Source organism: Nyctibius grandis, chromosome 7, assembly GCF_013368605.1.
Source record: "Nyctibius grandis isolate bNycGra1 chromosome 7, bNycGra1.pri, whole genome shotgun sequence".
In the NCBI taxonomy this organism is placed as follows: domain Eukaryota; kingdom Metazoa; phylum Chordata; class Aves; order Nyctibiiformes; family Nyctibiidae; genus Nyctibius; species Nyctibius grandis.
The window spans coordinates 30,078,088-30,103,218 of record NC_090664.1 but is presented as its reverse complement, the minus strand read 5'-3'; the positions used below and the strand labels follow the sequence as shown (position 1 = coordinate 30,103,218).

The 25,131-nt window shown below is 36.4% G+C and overlaps 1 protein-coding gene across 3 annotated transcripts in view; it reads right to left on the bottom strand.

The window, feature by feature from the left end:
• The window catches only part of COL28A1 (collagen type XXVIII alpha 1 chain), a 114,526-nt gene that overhangs the window by 63,570 nt on the left and 25,825 nt on the right, over positions 1 to 25,131 (bottom strand). For 2 of the 3 annotated variants that reach the window (XM_068405316.1, XM_068405315.1), the window contains exons 3-13: positions 20,400 to 20,556; positions 19,275 to 19,834; positions 17,786 to 17,806; positions 17,108 to 17,164; positions 15,804 to 15,857; positions 15,227 to 15,268; positions 14,493 to 14,519; positions 13,301 to 13,345; positions 10,635 to 10,679; positions 9,841 to 9,894; positions 475 to 543 (exon numbers count right to left, since the gene is read on the bottom strand). In XM_068405316.1, the coding sequence (XP_068261417.1) occupies positions 475 to 543; positions 9,841 to 9,894; positions 10,635 to 10,679; positions 13,301 to 13,345; positions 14,493 to 14,519; positions 15,227 to 15,268; positions 15,804 to 15,857; positions 17,108 to 17,164; positions 17,786 to 17,806; positions 19,275 to 19,834; positions 20,400 to 20,520 (1,095 nt within the window). In that variant the 5' untranslated portion in view covers positions 20,521 to 20,556. Of the gene's footprint in view, positions 1 to 474; positions 544 to 9,840; positions 9,895 to 10,634; positions 10,680 to 13,300; positions 13,346 to 14,492; positions 14,520 to 15,226; positions 15,269 to 15,803; positions 15,858 to 17,107; positions 17,165 to 17,785; positions 17,807 to 19,274; positions 19,835 to 20,399; positions 20,557 to 21,460; positions 21,632 to 25,131 lie in introns of those variants that run through there. The other variant, XM_068405314.1, reaches the window with a different exon arrangement.

Here is a 25,131-nt window from a genome sequence, read left to right as displayed (position 1 = left end):
ACACCTTCTAGTCTTTTGCAATAAAATAAGATGGAGGAATTAAATGCTGCATGGGAGAGAGAATTTTATAACCTATAAGAATATCTGTTCCCTAGTGAAGAAAAACAAGGCAAATCTGTCACTTGACTGTGTATCACAGTGACCGAGATGTATTTCTATGCCTTGAAATACAGTTTACTCATTCGTGCAAGCATCTGCTAATGCTTGAAAATGATCTCACGTATTTAACTCTTATTTAAATGGCATTATTTCTGACTTCTATTATATCAGTGGGATCATAACAAAATCTTAGAGTTGCTGGAAAGGCAGGTCTGTTATCTCCATGCTATGCAAATACAAAAACCTGTCAATATTGTATCAGTTTTACATTTAGATGATAAGAGTTTGAGTTTGATAAAACAGCAGGTGAGAACTTTTATCCAAAAAATGACTGCCCACAGTTAGCCCTTTAACAGACTCATTACTGAGAGTTACCTTGGGTCCTGGCTGTCCAACACCAGGTGGTCCTGGAGGACCATAGGGACCTAAAGGGCCTCGCTCTCCCTAAAGGAAAAAAAATGGAAAGAAACTATTAATGCAAATGGAACCTTAACCAAATTCCACCAGAGTGTCTTTCCACAGTGTCATTTAGGGCTATAGAAATATGTTTTTAAAGTAAAAAAAACAAACCAACAGTAACAAGAAAACCTGTCTTCAAGATGAATGTTTGGATTAGGAGCAAGGTCAATATCTTGGCCATACAAGTTGCTGGGATAGATAATAACGTTATAAAGCCATTCCTTCATATGCATCAGGAAAGATAAAAAATATATTTATTCTTTTTCGTATCTTTGGTCCTGACTTTATCCAATAATTTGGTGCTTCCTCAGCTTTTTTCTTGCTAGAAAGATGGGCATTTGGAAATTAAGCAGTGTTTATGCTTTAAACATTGCACTCAAGGTTCTTCCCATAGCAACAACTACATATCATGACTGTTGCTCCTAGTGCTATCTTTGACTGCAGCTTCTACTTCTCTTGCATGTTTAATATGGTTCTAATAACGCCAACATAGCCACACAATAATTAAAAAGGCTATTTATCAAAATATTTTTATTTTCTGTGAAGGTATTCATATTTGGGGGGTTGAAATTTTGTATATACTGAGAAATTTTATATGCTGAATTCTGAAACCCTTCAATGACATTTTTGCACTTGAGAGATCAACAGAAGTGTGAAAAATGACTTCAAAGCCAGATATTTCTCCAGAAATCTACCAGTCTGTAATGGGCCAAAGAATGAAGCTAAGATGCAGGAATGGGAATATACAGTGAAAGTAAATAAAACAGATTATCCTTGAAGCTTAATTTCTGATAACTATGCACTTGGAGTGCTACTACTGCAGCTTTAAACCTAGAATAAAGTGGACCTTGATGCCCAGTCTTAAATTCATTCAATTACAGGGCAATATGATAATTTGAAGAGCAGCTATGAAATGTAATGCTTATTCAAAACACAAGATTTTATAGCACACCTTCATAATCTTATTAATTAGCATCAATAGGAGATAAGTCTTAAAAGGCAGAGAAAAATCAGAGAAAGCTGGTATAACTCAGCAGAATAGCACATGTATCTCCACATAGCACACTTATAGGGTATTAGCAACATTGACATCGCTTTAATGTGGATTCTGGGCATGTAGCGGTTGCCAAAATACAGAACATAGCAAAGAAGTTTACTGCATTCCTAGGTAGACCTTATTGTTTGGGTTTCCTATTGTCATGAAGCCTTTGGACCATAGTCACAACTTGGTTGATGTGTATCCAGATTATCATAAATGATGCAATTTTTACTGATACAAAGCCAATTAGAAATTGACCCTTTTTTGTTCATAGATGTTTTTTTTCCTCTTGTGTTTGTTTTGAAACTGATCAAACAACAACAACAACGAACATTCCTCAAATGGCCCATCTTCTAGACTTCCAGATCCTCCATGGGATTAATTTGGCATTGAACAAACCGTCCTTTTAAAATCAGCTGATCAAAAATCTTTGTTATTAAGTATTTCCCATCAGCAGGAAATATAGGAAAGGCCAAGAATAATACAACCAAAGCTCGTACTTGTTTCCTCTTTAATTCTCTTTATAAACTCTCTGTTTTAAGTACTGTTGTCCTTTAAACCAACAGTTACCTGAATTTCAGGGCTTTTTGGGCTGATTCTGTTTAGACAAGTAGGGGAAATATGTAAGGAAATGTTTTATACTCTTTCTTTAGAAAATAAAACATACTAAAAGCAACATTTTCAGAAGGGTTTTAGTGACTTAGAAGCCTCCATTTCATTTCCAATGGCAATAATTTAGGCTACTGAATTTCATTCACAAGCATCCCAGCATCAATGGAAATTCAGCTTCCGATTGTGTATCAGTATGTAGAAGTGCACTGGCAGACTTGTATCAAACAAAGCCACAGTGCTGGAGTTACACACACCCAGCCCCGTGGTGTGCTCTGCTTCCAGGGCAAAATCATCCCCACAGGAGCTATACAAGTAAAATTGTTATATTAAGGCTTCAGTAGAAAGTTTTGCAAGCAAATTTCCATGCATAAACGCTCCCTCAAGGACAGAGATACTTCTGCCACTTTTACTCACAGTTGTGCTTCTTGCAAAGCTGGTCAAGATGCACAAAACATGGGTTTTGGAAGAACGTTAAGCCAAGAACACCAGCCTAGTGCCCAAGAAGCTTTGCCTTTCTGCCTATAGGCTCCCTTACTCCACCGCCGACTCTTACTTCAATACCTCTCCACTGGACAAGCAACATTAACAGATACAGCTCCAAGTAGCTTCAGGGCCTGAAGACCGTCTAGTTAGGGATAGACTTCCCCACTTCAAGGAAGAGGTGCCTCAGTGAGAAAGAAATAGGCACAGGCTGCTGTAAGGCTAGGCAGTATGCTAAATATTAGCTGTTCAAGTTCACAGTCCTCATTTCTTTCACAGAGAAGGCAGCCTAGGATGTCTGTTGTGCCATGATGTATCAGCATACCCCACAGAATGAATGCAGAAGATACGCAAACTTGAAAAGATATTAAAAAAAAAATCTATTAGATAAGAAAAAATAATTCAGCAGCATGCAGCACCACTATGTGTAAGCAGGATACTCTGGGCACAGCAAATGCCACTAAGCACGTTGGCACCATTTGTCAAAACTAAACCTCTGAAATGGGGTAGGAACTTGTTCCACTCTGAAAAACAATGTTTGATAAATACAGGCTCATCTCTCAGCTGAAACAATAAACCAACCCCCTTTGTTGTGTTTGGAAAGTGTCTTCCAAATTTTTTGTCCTGTCGTCCAAACGGACATTGTGTTTCGTATCTATTTCTGACAGCCCCTGACAGAACTTCCCAAGGACAGTAACTCTGAGGGTTGTTGTTTCCTATCGCAAATCATTCACTCCTTTGCAAGTTCACCCACATTATAGAGCTATGCTAGTGTATGCACTGCCTTTAATGCAGACGGGAGTCCTGTTGAAGTTAATGTTTTTCCAAACGCTCTTTTTTTAACCATGATAAAAACATTACACACTTTTCTTTCCAATGAGTGGTGTTATGTAATCTGCCTCGCAGCAGTTGCACTAGTAGGTACTGGTGTAGGCAACGTAAACAGCCCTTATGATAAAAAGCATGTAGGGTAGTACGGAAATTTTGTTCTCTTGAATGCTTTCTCATCGATAGCAGAGGATGCCTGAATATTAATGGAGAAAGAAATGCTGCCTTCTACCAGACAACAAGCAAAACTTGGAAACTTAAACTATTCATTCTATTTTAAAGACTGTATATGTCAAACTTTATATGGCTATAAGTAAGCCTGGCTTTTATCTTCTGTGGTCTTTGTGCTACAGGTAATATGGAATTTATTAAACCATAAAGTGCTGACAATAATGTCATTATCTCTACACGCAGAACAAGAAGTCTGCTTTTCAAAGTAGCTGCTTTGTAATTATTTTCTTTGTCTACCACTCTGCTCTAATTCTTTTTTCTCTACCTATTGGGATTTTCCTTCAGGTGGCATCTAGTATCAGCTACAGCAATGGGAAAGAAAATTACGCTTAAGATTTTTACATATTAAAACAGTATCATTTTAAGCTTGGAACATACTTAACAGTCTACACCCCCCCTAAAAAAAACCCAGTTTGTAATGTCATGATGAGTAACAGTTAGTGCTAATATAAATAATTTCTTTACTTTTAAGAAAGCACATACATACTGTAAGGAACACAAAGACTCTGTATTTCAGTCTATAATGTGATAATGATCAAGCTATAGTAAAAAATAATCTTTCAAATACAATGATTTCATCTTTAAAGCCAACACTGGCAACAACAATGCAAGTAGATAAAGATATTTTAATAGATATTATTGATATTTTGTATTTCTAAGCTAGTTGAGGTACCTAGGAACTATACTTCTTTACGGGGAAATTAGATTTTTCAGTCTCCTGGAAAAGATATAACTTGCCACATAAGTAAGGAAAGAATTTGTAAGTCATCAGAGAATAAGCAGCATCCCTTAGCAGTTCATTCTGGGACACATTTTCAGGGAAATATGCAATGATGGATTTTTCACAGGATTAGCCCAAGAGGTTTTTATGGGAGTAACTGCTTTGAATATCCACAATCAAACTTAACTGTTTCCTTAAAAGTTTGAACACACGTCTGTTCATATAACTTTAGGCTCTAATTCAGAATCTTACTATGCATATGAAATTTTCCAGAGAGGCTCTTACTCAAATAGCAGTGGCTCTTAAGAATGTATTGTTTTCCATCTTTCCATTAATATATCATGGTTTCTAGAAATGTGTACTTTATTTCTAGCAGCTGGTCTAAGAGTTTAAGCAAACAAACCTGACGTCACTTCTGAAACTGTAACCATAAGTATTCCCTGTTCATCAGTTCTTTTATGAGTGGAACACAGGTCACGGCCACTGCCTGATTTTATGCCCCAATTTTATAATCCGTAACCATATCATTCTGTTTGTAAATAGTCCACTGAAATTTGTGAATAGTCACTATTATTCTCCTCACTAACAAACATATTTTCAAAATTATCTTGAATATAAACACTCTTATGGAACTGTACTGGTGCTATTGTCTAGAATACGTTGTTGGGGTTTTTTTTAATAAATATTAGTTAAGTATTTTTTAATAAATTAATGAAAACAGACAAAATAATGCCTACTGTTTTGAACAAATTAACAGACATATGCATGTTGAAAATTCATTTTTTTCTAACACCAAGAATACTAGGGGAAAGTGGATGTGCACATTTTACATTATTAATCCCAATGAGGTACTTTAGCTTTGCAAAAATGTGAGCTGTAGAACCTTAGGGCTGAGAAGTTTGCCTGACCAAAATAAAGGGCACTATATTAATTCTTAGAACTCTCTTTTCCAGAAAAATCACGGTGATTCCGTTTGCTTTTTAGAGAGAAAACCAAGATCCATGAAGTCCTTTTTTTGTTAGAACATTTGCATTGTTCCTGGTTTTTATTGCTATTGAAGGGCAAAGCTGCCTTCTAATGAGAACATAACCACATAATATATGTGGTACTAAACAAATCCAACAAAAGTAAATGCAGTAGCCAGTTAGGATGCTATTTTACTGTATTAACCAGTAAAGAGATATGTAGAAACTAAGTATGAAAATGACAGAAAACAGATTACTAGGAATGTTGGAAGAGAGATGGGATTCTCACTGGATAGTGTTTCTGGACACTACTGCTTATGACAGAATACATTACACTTATAGAGCAAGTAAATCTTTTGTTTCAACTAAAAGAGAATACTGACTTTATGTCCTGTGTCCCCTTTTGAAAGCCTATGGCTTCCTGTAATAAATTCAGTGTGATCTCTGAGAAGCAAACCAAGCAAAAGCAACCACAACTGATTTAATCCCCAAAGCATCTATTAACCAGCCATCTAGCCAATTCCTAGCCATCTAGGCAGGAATATGGGATATTACTGGAGCAGAACCAGGAGTAGCATGGCTTTTCTCTTTGCCATCTTTCTGGTACTTTTAGTCTTTCTCTAAGTGAGATAGTGTTTTTCTGAGTTCTTGGAAATGGTTGCATCAGCCAGCAAAATCGTATCGTGGGCCACCCTTGCATTCTTAATGAGACAAAGAACACAAAATCTAAGTTCCTTGCTCCTATAAGCTGCCGTCTGACAAGAGCTGAGTGTCTCTACCTTAGACCCAGGGTTATAAATTGACATTCTGCAAATTCAATTAATTAATTGTGTGTGATAACTTAAAAGAACTACAAAATTTTTTCCTATGGGGTTTTTGTAATTTTCTTTACATGTTTTATAGCTGAATGAGCTACATGGTACACTTTGATTCAAGTTTTTGTTTTATGTTACAATGCAGATAATATGTGGTGGCTGATGAAGCTGAAGAATGTGTTAAAGTGAAGTAAATGTCTAAGAAAATATAAAGCACAGTTGTGAATGGTATTTTTTCTTGGTATTTTAAATCAGTGAGAGACAGAGAAAACAACATAGAATTCAGCTTTAATTTTTCTTCTGTAAATTTAACATCTTTCTATTGAAGCATTGCCAATTGGCAATAGAAAGTCAGTAAAACAGAAAACAAACAGAATAATCCTGGTCCTCTGCTCAGGACATGCTTGGGGAACAGGACAAAGACAACTGATTCAGAATACAGGAGATACACAGTGAAAAAAGCCAGTTCCCAACTCCTAACTGTGTTTGAGTGAAATGTCCTGTTACTCTCTCATGTTTTTCTCTTAAATTTATTATGTTTTACACTGTGTTGTAGCTTTACTGTTAACATGCAAGTTCAGCACTTGGTTAAATGGAAATATATTTAGTCAGGTAAATTAGTAATAATACAAGATGAGTTAAAATGTATTTTTATTTTTATAGAAGCAGAGTTCAAATCTGTCATTTTAAATGCCTCAGCCTGTTTATGGAGAAGGTTTGTATATATGGTAATAAAATTATTAGGATAGTTTTGAGATGTTGTAACTTTGCAGAAATGCAAATATAGAAAACATTTTTTAAAGTTTGCTTAATAGCAAAAACTGGTTTTAGTTAATGCCACGCTGAGCTGCATTCTGTGGAGGATATCAGTTGTTTGACATATTCATACATGACTTGAAAAGAGGGTAAAAGTAAAGTGATGAAGTTTGCTTGTATATTAAAGAGGCTATTAAAGACAAAGACTGATTGCGAAGTGCTTCAGAAAGATTTCAAGAGGTTAAGGATCTGATTCAGCTCCATACAATCACTCCTAAACTTAGGTGTCTACATGGAAACAGGTTGGCTGAGTTCCTGTTGTAGTCAGTGGAAAGCTGGTCAATGCTGGCAGTGGGACTTTGAGAGAGATTCAACTCATTACTGCCAACAGGATAAGGCAATATCATGAAAAGGGGCGGAAGCAGAGTAGTGTGCAGCCAGTAAGACTTCACACTGATAGATTCGCCAGCAGCTTAAGAGAGAATAAGAAAATACATACGAATAACAGAAGAAGTAAGGTATGAAAAGTTCTTTTAAGTAATTCCTTGGACAGTGTTTCTGGACTCCATGCTACCTTGCTTCAGACAAGTCAAATTAAATTAGTTGAAGTTGCAATGCCACCAACCTTCTGCTGGTGGGTGCCAGAGCCAGCGGCATCCAGACAGCACACAGATGACACTGTCCCCAGCTGTGCCTGCTGCCTGGCACTGCAAAGTGAAAGAATGGGTATGGCACTGCCTTACAGAGATGTGGCATGGACTGAGATGGCCCAAAAGACCTGTAGGCTGAGTTTGATCCCGAGTTTATATTTTGAGATGGTCCACTAACAATGAATAAGAGTGTTCAGCAGTGGTGTTCTGCGTTATGTCACATCAATACTAATGCCATGCAACTGCCTTTAGCTCTGCTAAACCAGGGTGAAGTCACTAGCTCAGCTCAAAATGCAGAAAGTATTAGCATGGAAAGGCTACGGGTATAAGGAACTGCACTAAGAATAGACTTATTTATTTTATCCAAGGCAGTTATAAATAACTGCCACTTTTCAGAGATACTATATTATGTGTCATGAAAACTAATTTTAAAAGAGCAATTGAATAATCCTTCTGTAAGGACAAAAGATATTGGAAAGACTGCTATGTGTCTGAACCAAAAAAGGCCTTGACCTTTACCAGCTGAATGGGTGTTTATCAAGCTGTAAACAACTACTGATTATCTGTACTGATCATTAAAAAATTTTTAACTCATCTCAAGTAAGCTCCAAAATGCCAAAGTTTAGCTTTGGTGCTAGGTATGGACAAGAGATAGCGTCTAAGCATATATATGTTTCTGCTATACTCTTTAAGTATAATTACCAAAATGTATTAATTAAACTTGACTGGCAATATTTTATTATGACACATGTCTGAGCCTGGAAAAACCTTGACTAGAGACTTTAAACAGCAGGTTACAGAGTTGGAAATTGAAAAAAGAGGGAACTTTCTTATTCATACTGAAAATCTGCAGCTAAAGTATAACAAGAGACCATAAATATTATATCCAGGTACATGAATTCTAGAGAGAGATGCATGTATTTTACAGACATGAAAGTGTGTGAAGAGATTGACAGGAGGACAAACAACATCCAACAAATATGGTTTAGGGTATAATAATAGTATCTGGTAGTACTTGGACTCATCAGTGTGAAATGACAGATAAAAAAATTACTGTCATTTGTTGTGGTGAAGTTAGAGAGGCATGACTTTTCCACCACATGTATGAATAGGTTCTTTCAGACCCATTACCCTTTCTTTCCCCACTTCTGAAATATTCTGTTGCAGCTTTCCTAATAAAGCATTTTGTTGAGAAGATGAAGAAATAAGAAGTATGAAAAAGCATTTGTCAGGAAGAGGAAAATCATTATGGATGCCAGTATTCCAAACTTTTTACCATAAACATTTCCCATCTCTAAATTTATTTCTGTGAATCTTCAAATGAAATTGTTGCCTAAGAAACAAAACATGAGTGTTTAAATATTGCATCTTTGGCAAACTGCTTTGTGTGAATTTAGTTGCCTTGTATAACTTAGATATGGCATTGTATTAACAAGGCTATCAATAATCCTGTGGTAGAAAGCCTTTGTCATTAGATCCTACATTTTCAAACTGATAAATGAAAGATCTTTCTGTACTGAACAATGATGTTAATAGCTGTCTCATGGGGAAGACAACTGTATTCACATAAAGCAATTTCCCAAAGGTTTGCAAACCAGAAATCTGCCTAAATTAATCAGATACTTTATTCAACTGATTTTGTTTGACAATCTGTAATCATTAACTCCAAATGATCTATTTTAAATATAACTAAGCCATTAATCGTCATCAAATCTTACACATCTATCATTTTCAAAGTTGTCTTGAGTTTTTATAGTATACAAGCAATTAAAAATTACTTTAAATACTCAATCTAAAATTTTATAACCACCATCTAGAATTACTTAAAATCTTTAAACACAAGGCATTTTAGTCAAAAATATTCTAGAAAAAACTTCCAATCAGGTGATTTAAATTCCAACCTAAGCGCTGTGGCTCTAAGCAGGTCCTTGGTAGCAACCTTTCATGGACCTACAAAATGTTCTCGGAGAGCCAGATGGAGAACCATCTGCATGTGCCAACGATACAAAGCCTTCATAACATGATGATGCTATGGTGCACCGAGCAGGTGGTTTACTTTATTGCTGTGCAAAGGACACCACTAACTGAGGAAAAAAGGACAGCAGAGTGTAAAGATTCTACATAGAGTTTCTGCATCCTCTTTCCCTATATAAATAACATCTACACATATACAACTACATTTTACCTTGCTTCCTTGAATGCCTTTCGGGCCTGGTTCACCTGGAGGTCCAATGATACCCTACACAAAAGTCAAAGTATAGAATGAGTTGCCTTTGAAGATGCATGTAAAGTTCCTTTTGAATTTAGTCTGAACAGGGTACAGTAAAATGTAGCACAATGCTAAGCTCTAAAGGACAAGAGTTTTCTGCATCATATTTTGTGAAGGGCCCAACCCATTGAATATTGTTAATATTCAATAAACAGTGCCAGCAGAAAGGATATCTTACTACTCCATGTGAATTGCATCTGTTTTATCTGAAGCTTTTCATTTCTTTCTCCTCCTGCTCCTGACTTTGCCATATTTTCATATTCTTTCTTCTGCTCAAGCAAATAAACTAAGCTGTCACATCCTATTTAGCTCTGTTTGTAAGAAATCGCTACATCTCTCTCTGATGATGAGCTGAGATTAATTTTAATTCCCTGACATTACTACAACCATTGTGTCCCCATGTAATGTAAGAGGAATTTAGCAAGTAGGGGTATGACAGGACATGATTATATTCTTAAGGTAAGAGGAGAGCTCTGCAGTTGGAGAGCCCAAGTGGGTCACATACCTCTGAGTAGCTTTGAGCAGCAGCAGCAGCCAAGATTTTTTCTTTGAATATTATTTCCAAAAGACAAAGATTTGCCAGACTCTGCTATCTTGGTGCCTCATGCACCAAATCTGCTGCTCTCCACAGAGTTGGCAGGTTGTATGTAGAAGAAACTTACAGAACATAATGTGTTTCCTTTTTATGTGGTAGCTTTTAGTTCTCTTACCTGAGGTCCTCGAGGTCCCCTAGGGCCAAAAGGACCTTCCAAACCCTGAGGAAAAATAAGATTCAATTATCAAATTAATAGGAAATTGCAATTACCAGCTTTAAAGTATTGAGAACTGTAGTGTACATGTAATGACTCATATCTTTGTTCAAGCATTTTCTAGGGAGTTTATTCTCTCTCCAGAGTACTGCTGTTCTCATTCTGTATTCAGTAATTGCCTGTTACATTCCATCCTCACTATTTGGTTAAAGTACTTTTCATACACAAAAAACATTGTAGCTACTTGATTAACTAGTTGTTAGTTGCTACATGTCTTTAAATTCAACTTCTAGAAGCATATTAGATACAGAATTCTTAAAAAAATGCTGCAGTGCTTATATCAGAATAACTTCAGGTAACTGTCTCACTAACTCAAACTGCTGATCAGTAGCACGGCAGAATCACACTAATAGTTTGCAAAAAACATTGAAAAACCCACGCAAAAAAAAAAGTAAAATGCCATATTTTTTTATTCCATTAGCTGTCATTTCTCCATTTAATGAGTTCTTACCAGTTACTGTCTCTGTAGATTATTCACAAATCTTTCTGCTGCACTTTCTTTTTCAGTCACCAGAATGCATATTCTACGCAATTTCACTTCCAGTTGACTCAATACTCAGGTATAATTCATTTCTAAAGCAAAAACAGCTTTCAGCAAGTAGTTTACTGGTCTTTCTCTTTCTCATTCCCTTTTTCTCCTCTTTTAATTAGCACCATCTCCACACACAGAGGCACTGGCAGACTACTGCATTTTTCAAGGCATGTGTCACATTTTGAACCTCTAACAGCCTGGATGAATTTAGCAGTGATACCTACACAGCCACACCCCATCGACTGTCTTCCCCTACAGATCCAGATTCAGAGTTTTTTAACAATTCTCTACTCCCTGGGATTTGCTCCCATGCCAAGCATCAGCCACCAGAGAGAGCAAATAACCCCACTAAGTTCTAGTCCATCTACAAAACTACACAAGCAATGGAGGGCACAAACAACAGTATGTTGATGCGATGATAGCTACTTTTGGAGGAATACACGCATATGATTGGAGTCAGTTTTGATTTCAAAGCTGAACACAAACTGTCTGAATTTCAAGCCTGAGCAGCTTTTGAAGAAACTCAGATTCACAGCATCAGAACCTCTGCTGGACTCAGTCTGATTAGTAAGATTGGAAAGCAGCATGGGAAAAATGCAACATTTTCAAATCAGACAACCCTGCTGCCAATTATGCTTCAATATCACCGCAATTGAAAGTCCACCTTGGAATACTGGATTTACTTCTCATACATTTGCCTGTGTATGTTCTGTTTCTGATGGTTTTACCTAGCAAAGGCTACTTTTATCAAAAAAAATATCATTTTGTTCTATCTTCTGCATTTGTAAATGTGAAGCTGGGAATTCTGGAAGTGACTGTAATTTTCATTTGTTCACTAAGTTCTTAAAGTCCATAATCCATTATAATCTTTGATCCTCTGCAGATGTTAAACTTTTTTTATCACTGTCCTTCAACAGAAACGAAATAAGCAAATTTCCAGCAGCCCTGGTGTCTGCTTTCTACATCCAGATTTCTTGGCTGCTTTGATTAAGTTCTTTGCCAGTTTCTGAACAGCTTCCTTTTATCTTAGTAGACATTTCACATAACCTTGTGCTCTTTCTCACATATTGCCTGGATAAAGAAGTTATGATCTTTCTTTATTCCTCTGAGAGATGCAACTCTTTCTCCTTTTTCATTGATATTTCAGCCTTTTCTGACTCACTTGCTGTCATTTTGAACCCCAGCATCTCACAAGATATTCTCAGCCTTTAGATTTTTATTATGGTATAATGCCCTTTTTAATTTGTGACAAATACTGCTGCTTTGAACATTTCCTAATTCCTGCTGGAAATTCATCATCAAGTAACAGGTTCCAGGAGCTAGAAACTTTTAAAGTTAGTCTTTGATAAAGGTAAGCATAATATGGATGTTAAAACTGAAGAAATGTGCTTTAATAGAATGATCAATTGCAGTCTAGTTGGTAACAACCCTAACTACAAATCAGTGGTTTGTAGCACTCATACAAACCTGCTTACGTGAATTCAAGATACATGATTATCTCACTCAGGAATACATTATCCTTCCATCTTTCAGAGTGTAAAAAACAGGTAAAAATCTATATTCAGTTGTATCACTTCTGCACTTCAGATTAAAAGAAGAGAGGACTAGACAGAAGTGTGAATGTATATCAGCACAGATGGGCTGGTAGACCTGAAAGTTGTTCAGGTTGTGTAAGAACCTGCTTGTATTGTAATATAACTTTATACATTTGAATTAACATTGTAAAGAAAAAAATCTGGTGAACTCTCTAACACGCTCACAGCCCTTTGATAGCAGAGCTTGGCATTGGTGAGGACAGCTTTTGTTTTAGGTAAGTGACTACATTTCTTCTGCGAAATGGAAAAAAAATAATATGGTGAACTGTGGGTTCAGTTTCCATGAATCGTATTTCTACTATGAATGTATCTCTACTACCAGGGAATTATAAGATGTTCCAAATTTACAATAATCTTCACAAGCTATGTTTATGAATATGTTACATGATTTTCTAGTATCTTCATCAACATGAAACAGTTCAAATGAAAATTATACTTACTCTTTCCCCTTTTATTCCTGGGGATCCACATTCTCCTCTTTCACCCTTTATAAGAAATCAAAAGGTTAACAGCTAAACAAGATGTTTTGATTACACTACATGCATTAAAGACTGTGCAAGCAGTTCAGTAGCACATGAGGTTTAGTAGATTCTGAGGACCTGAGAGTGGCATCATTAGATATGGTCTGTAGAAGATATGGTCTGCTCTACTCAAGATAGATACTTTTTTCTCTCTGAGAGTGCCTACAAAATTTCCCACCTACATCGTAAGAGGATAATACATTTAATATCTAATAAGTTTTGCTGTATTTTTCCACCTCACTGCGCTGCCCCCAGAGATCCTCTCCATATTCTGATTTCATTACTGTGATGTCTGAGATTTTCCTGAATAACAATTGTGAGATTGTACACATGGAATGAAGTCAGAGAATTACTAATGTGTTCCACTGATGATTTAATGTATCAATAGACATACGAAAAGTAGACATATGAGTCTACTTTTCCCATTTCCATGAAATGTTTCCATAGAATTGACTGAAGCATTTTTCTAATGAATACAAAGATTCAGAGAGGCACAACCATTGTAGGGAGATAAATGTCCAAACCAAGCAAAGTCAAAATGGGATTATCTCTGTTTCTGTTCTGGCTATGATGGTCCAGTTTGCAATGTAAATTTCAGCTCTAGAACCTTGAAAGTCATTGAAGTGTATAATTTTTTTAGCTTCTTGGAGAGCCAAGAAATCTTGAGATTTTTTTTTGATCAAGCACTCGCCCTTGCAAGTTATAATTAGCTTAAAAGTAAACTTCCTTGTGGTAAGTTTTTTAAAAGTTAATGATTGTGGGGGTTTTTGTGATTATTTGTGTTTGTAGTAAACAATTTCACATTCTTTCTACTTAACCTCCTATTGAACCCTCAACTTTCTTTTTCATTCCAGCAGCTTTATTTCTGGTCTTTGACATCTTTCTTTTTATATTTAGATTACATTTTCTGATCTTTTTTTTTTTTTTTTTTTTTTAATTCCAACAAGGCAGTCTGCAAGCATTTACATAAATGATGAATTTACTTCTAGGGACTGCATTAGGAGCTCTCGCGACAAAAAGACAAGACACGCTCTCCTTTCCATTCTTTCACATACACTGTCAGCAAATGACAATGTATTTTCAGACTACTTGTTTTCTATAAAAATCTTACCTTGTCTCCCTTGTAGCCAGGAGCTCCCTATTTGAAAATTAAAAAAAAAAAAAGGGAAAAAAATCATAAAAGAGAAAGCAAAGGCATAACATACTGCTAATTTAAGTAGGAAAAAAAAAAGTGAAGAAAGAATTACATTTCAGAAGTTTAGCTATTCACAACAATAAAATATCTCTCTGGAATCATTTAACACCTAATTCTCTGCAAATTTAAATGTGTATTTTTTCCTCATAACATTAGCTGTAAATATGCCACTCAGTTTGCCAGCCTCTTAGCAGATACATGCTACCATTTAAATGGGACTTTTAAACTGAACTGATCTTATGCATGGAGTAGTGTTAATCTTTCTACTGTGAATAAACAAGAATTCAAGCTGAGAAATATCAGATGTCAGAAGCCATTGGAGAACTATCCAGATGATTTTAGTGATGGCATTTTCAAGTCTATCTTTGGGATAAGTCTGATGAAAGCCAATACAAAAGCACAGAGCTTCACAAGTTCCTTTTGTCAGTAGCATCCCAACACTATACTTAAGCACATGGTTAGAATGTTTCTCGCTGTATAGATGCTTCTGTAAAACAGAACTTAGTTTAGGTGCTCTAAATAATTGAATAAAGCAAGTGTGTGAAAAATGGAAAACGCATTTTCAGTTCAATGGAACTAAACTGTGAATCAGGATCTGGACGGTAATGTGGAAGGACCAAACATGAGTTAGCACAGTAGTAGTCACATACCTCTTCACCTTTTTCTCCATGATCTCCTTTTTGAGCATCACCCTATTGGAGGCAAATAAATACAATTGGAGGCAAATAAATTGCTCTTTTATTTATCACTGATTTTATCACTATTACACTAAAATCAAGAGCACTGGTTAAGGAGCAGAAGTTGCTTTTCCTATTTACGAGCATTCACACTTCCTCCTCCCACAACCAAGGACACACAATTCCTGAACGTTAACATAGAAAACTCAACTACTGTTATTATATGACTGAAATCTTAGTCATCAGAACAAGCCACTCTGCTCAAGAGATTTGTGTACTGTTAGAAAGCTCTTGGAGCTTAGAGAATCTTCAGCTAGATTCAGAGACGTCTGCTGTCGGAGAAAAACTGGAATGATACGTTGTTAACTTGGTAGCAGTTTAGTTTCAAATTTTTCTCTCTCACTTCTAAAGCAGCTAACTATAAACCTCTCACAGCAAAAGTCAATGTTTTAAATCATATTTTCGCATACTTTTCCTTTGCTACATTCACTTCTACGGTTTGAATAAAACTAGATAGAAATTTGCTTTATTTTTTTTAAATTCACTTTACCTTGTTTCCTTTTGGTCCTGGCTCACCTTTTTCCCCTCTGTCACCAGCACTGCCCTGAAACAAAGCAGGAAAATGTTATTACCATTGTGATGATAAAATTTTCTGGTTTCTTGAAGACTAAATCTTGGGGGCAAGCCAAAATCATTCTGGAATAAGCTTAGGTAGAAACCCACACTGATTCAGGTATGGCACATGTGACACTACTTTCACTTAGCTAAAAAAAAATCTGGTATTATAAGGTATCTGTGATTTTCTTTTATCAGTATTCAATGATAAATAAATTTCCTACAGAGCATTTGAAGATGTAACCAGGAAGGTGTCACAGAAAACAAACACAGTTCCTCCTCCCCATTTTTCAGAGTTACCCACCACTATCTGATCTTCTCTGCTTAAAAAAAAATGTGCACAGAACAGCTTAGTGTTCAGCAGCCCCAAAATAAAAAATTACACCATTATTCCTGTTTGGAGGATCATGAAGGTGGGGACTTGAAAGCTTGGTGTATATATAAAAAATACATGTATAATAGGTTACATCTAATCATTTTGGATAAAATAACTTAAAATTATTGGACCTCAAATTTTAAATTGGAAACGGGGCTTTAGTTCCAGATGCACATTATCCAGAGCCAAGGGACTGGACAACAGGCCCTGCTGTAATAACCTGCTGCACATATGGTTGCCCAGTTGCTTAGTGTCTAGGGAGAAAGGCAAAAACTCCTGTATGTACCTTGATTGTCTCTGGGAGAGCTATTAAAGATACAAAAGGGATCAAGAGAGGTCACACACTGTCTGAACTCCCACTTCTCTCTTCTTTACCAGAGCCAAGAAACAGTTATGTGTTGAAGTGTCATAAGAGAAAATAGAGTGTTTGAGGCAGAGTTTTAGACCTTTCTTCATATATGGCACCACCCTCAGTCTTTTGAGCCTTTATCCCTTACACAAATAGAAGCTGCTGGTGGAAGTAAACCTCTGTCAAATGGACCTTTCCTTCCCAATTGCAAGATTCAAGAATAACTTTTTGATTTTGGACTTCAAAATCATGTACCTATTTGTCCAGTGTTTTATTACCCAATAATATAAATATATTTCCAAGACAGTATGTGATTATAGATAGATTTTTTTCTGAACTCTTAACAGTGGCCTTTCACAGTGATATGCTATGATACATCACTTCTTTTTGCAGTACATGCACAGCTAATGTCTTGCTTTTTAGCTATATAGTAACCAATTACAATACCATGCAACATTGATCTCGATGATTAAAATTCAAATTCTGGAGGCTTTTCAAATGAATGCATACTTACAGAATCACCTTTGTCTCCTTTTGCTCCCTTTTCACATGCACAGTTCTTCCGCATACACTAAATGTTAACAGAAACATTAATGAGAACATTTTTCAAATGTATTATTTCAAATTTTCAAACTCTGTTTTTGTGTTGCCACAGACTAGAGAACATAAAAGTGGAATAACAGGAAATAAATTATCTTCTAATATATATATTTCTTATATAATCAATATTACACTTCTGTATAGCCCAATCAAAATCAGCTGGTTGATTTATTTATAACAGAAACAAATCTATTACTACTGTAACTACAACTTTTAAGGTAGCATATACATAGTATATAGTACCGTGAAACCTTACATAATTTTTGGACCATTTTGACATTGTTATTATTTTCTAATGAGGCCACTAATGAACTTGCATGTGTTGTACTAGTCCTATTCCACTCTGGTAGGAAGAGTTCTTTATGTCTTACTGTTGATAACACTCACTAATGAACAGAAGTTATAGATTTCTCAGGAGAAGGGATGGAAGAAAAGTATGAAAGTTAAAATAAAAGCGACTATGGTTGGAAACTTTACTCAGGGAAGGAAGGTTGATTAACCCTGGAGTATTGTTGCGTCATAGAAGAAGCAGACATCAGGAGATCTAGTATGAATAAGAGTCATCAAAACACACAAAACTCAAAAAACCTACCTGTTTCTGAAGCAAGGCTTCCTGAAAAGAAAATAAAAATATTACTTTCATATAGATTTAGTACTAATTTAACCATTTTTCCTCTCTAGTTTACAGAATTTCCAAGGTAAAGAATGTGAATACCTTCATCCTTTTCTCAGTGGTAAGAACCAGTCTGTGGAACTACTCATAAGAAAAAGGGCTCTCCAGTAGGAATAGGGGGTTACTTCTTGTGACATAATGATCAGAAAACAAATGAGATGTAATGGGGCAGCTAAACAGACAATATTAAGGAACAATGCTAACAATGCTTCCTTACTACGGAAGGCCTTACTAACACAATATATAGGGGAAGGTCTCAGTGATTTTATCAGCCTTATGCATGAGAACAAGTTACCTTCTAAAGTATTATCATATGCCCAAAGACACACTCTGCGTGCTGGGAAATACCCTGTCCCTCCATCAGTGATCAGTGCAGCTGAGCTATTATTGTCCAAGCACACAACTCCTTGGAGTGCGGCTGGGAGGAGGAACGTCCCTCTCTCCTCACTCCTGATACAACAGAGACACGCACCACAAAAACACTCCTCATGACAGCCCCATTCCGTGAGATCTCAGGGAAGAATTTTTCTTTTGTAAATGTGTACCTTCACAGGTACAAAACATAGACTTGTAACAACATGAATTGATTCAGAAATGCCTTTCACTTACTGTATCCGTGAGATCTCAAGCCACGTGCTTGGTTGCACAACATAATAATTTATTTTTACACGTTATCAACTAGCAAGTTCCCATTTCTGATTTTAAATTTTCCAAATTAGTTTCTTATCACCTTTAAGAGGCTACAAAAATATTACATAAATTCAGTATGGACTGCTCCCTAATTAAAGCTAATGCATTTTCTAAGGATTATTTTCCTCCAAATTGTCTTAATTTATTATTTGCATAGTCTTCTTGTACTTAAAAATATTTTCTAGGATTTTAAACCCCGAACACTTCCTAGGCCGCCCCAACACTTTGCACATTATTGCTGAGAAGCAAGAAAGGTCAAGTCCAGTTGACATCTCTCTCACAGCAACACTTTTGTTTACTCTAAACTAAGAAATTAATCAAGCAGTATTCCCTACCTTTTTTTATGTGTGCCTTGTGCTGCGCTAGAAGGGTAGAGAGCTAAGTGCCCTTAGTTAATAACTACAGTGGCAGATTTACAGTACTTTGGAAACCTGACCCCACTCAAGTCAACTCAAAAAATTCTATTGGTTTCAGCAGACTTTTTGAAGTTAATTCTTAAACCCACAGTTACCGACCTTCTCTGTTACCAACGCTGGAGCCCAGCTCTTGCAAATGTCCCACACGATCTTTACAACCTTCCCGAACTTCCAGACCTGAGGCCAGCTCCAGCCCTGGTTAACCCGCAAACCTCTGCACTGCCTTCAGGACTTACCCATCAAAGTTAAATGAAATCTGCCATGGACAGAGAGATGACAAGATTAACATCAGCATGACTTACCAGTTCCAATGCTACATCAACTATCAGGTTCTGATCATCCAGGCATAAGACATGTTTAGAGGATAAATCACCAGATATCACACGCAATTTTTCTTCTTGGACATTCTTCTTAGAAAGGCCAACGGTAAAAAAATGGATTCCAAGACTCCTAGCTGCTGTGGCTATACCCTCGACATTAGGGCTGTTTGGATGATCCACACCATCAGTCATCAAAAAAGCCACTTTCACAGTTCTCTTACGACTTTCAGTTTTAAACAGCTGAGTGGCATTGGAAATGGCATAATAGGAGTAGGTGCCGTGGCCAATAAAGCCCAGAGACTTGATTATCTCTTTAAAATGCAGCATATTTTTCCAGGCTGTAAAGGGATGATCAATGCTGACTGTGCTGCTGAACTGCATACTTGCTAGTTTGACATTATACTTCTGAGACTTAACTGGCTTCATCTGGAAAATGCTGTCCGTTAAGTTTTGAACAAAATTCTTCTGTAAATCAAACAACTGATTTTTGGCACTTTCTGAACTGTCCAAGATAAAGACTATATCAACGAGACACATATCACCTGTAACGGAACAAGAAAGTTAAATCTATGAATGATGGGCACACCTGCACAACAGATTTCAGATAATTCTCTGCAACAATCCCAGTCCTCAAGTCATTTCCCCAAGGATTCCTCTGTCTTCCCAATAAAAATTCAAAGGATAAATTTCACTGTAAATGCTAAGAAATCCTACTGAACTCAAGTAACTAAATTTAAGTTACTTTAATCCATACCAGTATTATTAAATACAGTCTACAGACAAAAACTTTCAATTTAGGGTCTTGATGGGATTGTTTTAGCATTTTAGTTGATTTTGTACACAAAATCTTACACATGCAGTTTCAAACTAAAAATTAGGCTCCTCATCATTTATCTTTTAATAGAGATATGTGGGTCAATGAAAATCATAGACCAAACTGGAGTCTATGACCAAGTAAATGTCATGACAGTATTTTCCGGGCCTGATAATCAAAATAAATCACATTTTATAAATGCATACATAAGGTGTCAATTACTAGCTAACTATGCTGAAATACGTGGAGACATACAACACGGTCAATTAGAAATTTTAAGAAAATGGTTTTACCTTCATCTTTTTGCACAAGAGAATAAGAATTCTTTCCTTTCTTTCTGTTTTGCCCATATACTATCTGGTTTCTTGTCACAGCCAGAAATAAAAAGCAAAAGAAAAAATGTTTTTTCCACATAGTGACTTTGATCCCAAATTAGATGATTCTTTCTTCCTGTTAAAGTAAAAAACCATCTGTGAATACTTCATTAATAGATGCAAATAAATAAATACAGATACTTTACATACAGAATACACATTTGTGGGAAGCACGATTCTAGAGACAACATATTAAAAACAATTATAAAAAGTCACTGGGTAGGTGATTTAAGCATAGCAGCCAGTACAATCCCAACTGTAGCTCACATGTATCTTAGAACTTGTTTTATTAGAGAAGAAATAAGGGTAGAACAAACACAGTGTTCCCTTTTCTTTCTTAAAAAAAGGCAGTGCTATTTTTAGCTTTCACTTGAATATCTAACAAAGAAGGGTAAAAGAAATTGTTACTAATGCGTATTGCTATTAACATACTTTGCTATTAAACTAATTATATTAAATTAGCAGAAATATTAACAAAACATAGAATGTAGTTTGTTTCTAGAAGTTCCTAATTGTTAGGAATAAACAAAGATCTGGGTGTTTTGGGATGCAGATATATTACCTAGGTCTGGAGCATCAGTATGAACAACTTATTCTTCTAAGAAACAATGCCTTAGTAATGAAACTCAATACATTAATGTATTATTAATGTTACATGGCTGTAACAGAATGTGTGCAATATTTTCCATAAAGACAATATTCTATTATAATGACAATATACACTAATAAAATGAACATTACAACATTTAAGTCAGCGATTCAACATATTTCTAGAGAAAACTGAACTCCATTAAAACTGATTTACAAAAAAAGCCTATAATTTACTATAATTCATTTTAAATATCATTAACAACAAAAATAATATATTAAATTTAAATATCCTTCCTAAATCCTCTTTTGAAGTCCATCAAGCAGTTACATACACAGAAACCATCAGTGCAGTCCTCTAAAAATAGAAAGGAAATAACTAAGTCTCCTACCTTCAAAGGCATTCAAAAAGCAAACTGGGGACTGAATAAGCTGTCAAGTGTAGAAAATATGTCCAGTAGGTCATACTGAAAATATGTTTTGTTTACAAAAATAATCTGTAAATAAATAGCCTATCCACTTGTAAATGGCTCTACCTTGCATCTAGATCCTTTAGGGTCCATTATTGCTGTTGAGTTGGCCAAAGTTTAAATGAAGATGGTTAGGCACTTAGCCAGGGCTGAGTGGGAGACCCAGCCTTTTTATTAAAGAGACAGTGGCAGTCTGGCAGCACAAGTGTTTTCCCATTTTAAATAACTGAACTTTCATGTTAAAAAAACACTTCTAGACAATCTGCATCTTTACCCATTACTTTGCCAGCCACACCTCTTCAGCTTGTCCATGCTAATGTTGTAGCACTGGCTAGATCAGAGATATGAGATTAGTACATTACCATTTGTAGGCTAGAACTGAATTCTGACACGATGGTTTGTGAGCATGTCTCAAAGGTGGTAACTGCATTAGCAATTACAATAATAAAAGACAACTTAATAAAAAAAGTCTTCTTGAGCTGTTTTCCTCAGAAATTCTTTCTGCTCTTTAAATCCTCTGAGGGGTCAGACACAGACAGAATATCTAAAAGGGGGTTCTCATTTAGGTAGCTCTCAGTACGGTGCAAGCAAATTATATTTGCTCTATCTAATGGCAGACTTCAGAGTAAAGTTGTTTTGTCACAGCGTTAAGTAAAAAATCGGGGTGAGAGAAAGTATGGCAATGGTAAGTCTCAAGGAATCATGATACATCCTGAGGGAGTTTTGTGCAGATGCCCAGGAGAAGGTCAGCACCCAGCCTCTGGACAGGCGTTGCCTACCAGGCAAGACATCCCTCAGCACCTTGGTGGCAGGACAGAACAGAGCGCTCCTTTGCATGGTGCTGCAGAAGGGAGGACTTGGGCTTCATCACTGAGATGAATCAGGTCCCTGGACTGCTATGTGATTAAGCATTGAAATGTTTCAGTTATAGATTAAAAAATTTATGAATAATTTGGGCATTTCAAAAACACATCGTAAAAAGATGGTTTTGACTGAAGCAGATTTTTTGGCAGAGGTCCAGTCTTTGATTAAAAATGAACAAACTTTGATCAAAAACAAATGGCTGTGTGGTTGTTTTGGCTGCCTGTTGGGTTAAAGCACAACAGATTGAAAATGTATAAAAGTTGTTTATTAAGCATCCAACTGTACTGCATAGCTTTAAAAAAAATCTGCCTAAATGCCATGTAAGTTGCACCTTTTAGCTTTTCTCAAGACAGATTTTCTAGACTTGAGATCACCTTGGTAGCTTATGTATGGGACACTACTTCTAAACACATACACCAAAACTAGATTCAGTATCTAATTCTATAGAACAGTAATGTTGTCTATTCATTGTTTTTTTTTTTGTTTATAAACCCAAAGACTGTGTGTGCTCTTTTTGTTCCAGCACCTGATGAAAGTTTCATGGCAATATGAATACCTCTCACTACCCAGAAGACACTTTCAGCATGGCAAGTAGTGGGCAAAGCTTAGGAATTGTTGTCTTACCAAAAAAGTAAGAAAGGTCAGGCTTTGAATACCATGTTTATCAATAGCCATTGATATGTCTTTCTTGAAGGCATTCAACTTTCCAAAAAATGCTAAAGCACATCTGTTTATTCTGCATCAAGCATAGCTCTTTCATGGCATGCCCTTTAGAAAGCTGTTAGAGCACAACATTGTAGAGTGCAAATACTTGCTCTCAGAGTGTTATCTGAAAAGGGGATTCGTGCCCAGCGTGCAACAAGCCAACCTCTCACGCTCAGGAGAGATATTGTATTTATTCTGCGCAGGGTGCTTGGTGGAATCATCCACAAATCAAGCACACCTACTGCGAATCCCAGTACCTTTTTTATACACAAAGAATTACATGAAATCATCCCTCTATTTGCATAACATACTTTTCATTGGTTAATATATCTGATTAAGATTAACATAAATGCCTAGTCATTCTAATACGATCTACGCATGCTCAGGGGAAGGGTCTTCACCTGGGCAAGGGTCTTTTTGACCTGTGGGCATGATTTTTGGTATTATAATGAGCATAGTTTACTTCAGAATACCTCAAAACTTCTGTCAAAGCTGATTTACATTAAATAATAGTTATTAGTTTGCTTTAAACAGACCATAGATTATAGTCTTTGTGTTCCAGGATACTACTCTCTTCTTCTTCTGGCTAGCCTCCCTAGATGTAGATCAGGACAATACCTACTTTTTCTTTGTTCTTCTCCAAGCTACCATCCCAAGATGTAGATAAGGACAATGTCTTCTTTTTGTCCAGATGGACCAGATGTATCCTGACAGAATGTATCCTGCATGCATCTTTAAGCAATTAGCAAGTACACTGAGTAAGTGTTCAAACGTGAATACAAGTTTCACTATATCAAGAGAATTCCCGGTTTCCTGATCAAGAAATTTCACTAACAAGGCTGATTATTTGCTATGATCCAGATGGGGAAACAGAGAAACAGAAAGGAAAAAGAATAACTATAAATCAAAAGATTAACATTAATGTTGTTTCATATTCTAAATTAAAATGCAAAATGGAAAATATTAAAGTCATTTAGTGATTCCCTAAGCCTAAGGCAACAAGAGGGACTTCTATAAGTACACAAGTAGCAAGGACTGGCCTTCTGTGATTATAAATCCACTGAACTACACTTGCAGTAGTCAATCTACAACATTCATATAAAACCAAACCTGTTAAAATTAATGGGGGATATTTTCCCTATGGCAGACTAAACAAGGTGGTGAAAACTTTTTTTCCCTCCTGCAGAATCCTGAGACCCTCTTTTCTAAACTAAGTTAATTTCATGCAGTCAGTCTTTGAGTTCTTTGGCTACTTTGTGCCGGATTTAACACAGAGATACTACGTTTGTGCACTTTTATTAAGAAACAGGAGCCATGTAGTGAATGCAGCACTTTGTGGCATTTACCACGACCACCCCCTGACACACACACACATGACAAAGAGAGGTCAGCCCTTACTTGAATTTCCTCCACTGACTGCTCAGTCCAGAGGAACTCATGAACTTGGCAATCAGAGCCCAAGTCTGCAAACTAGACACATCATTTTCTAACACTTATCAGAACAGAGGGAAAAGATGTGAGTGACTGGTAGGGGTGGTGGGAGCAGTGAGGACAGGGAAGGAGAATGAAGACAGGGAACTTAAGTAATGTGGGAAGGGAGTGGAAGTACTGCAAAAGAGGACTCCAAGCACTGGAGGAGTACCTGGGTGCATTGCAATAAAGAGAAATATTAGCAAATAATACTGGCCTCAAGTTGCACCAGGGGAGGTTTAGACTGGATATCCGGAAAAATTTCTTCACTGAAAGGGTTGTCAAGCATTGGGACAGGCTGTCCAGGGAAGTGGTGAGTCACCATCCCTGGAGGTATTTAAAAGAGGAGTAGATGTGGTGCTTAGGGACATGGTTTAGTGGTGGACTTAGCAGTGCTAGGTTAACGGTTGGACTCGATGATCTTAAAGGTCCTTTCCAACCAAAACGATTCTATGATCCTATTAAATCTGAGGTTACTGTTGTATGGCTGGGAGTCTAGGGGATGTAGGATCCAAAGAAAAACAGTATTAGTGTCACTGTTTATCAAACAACTT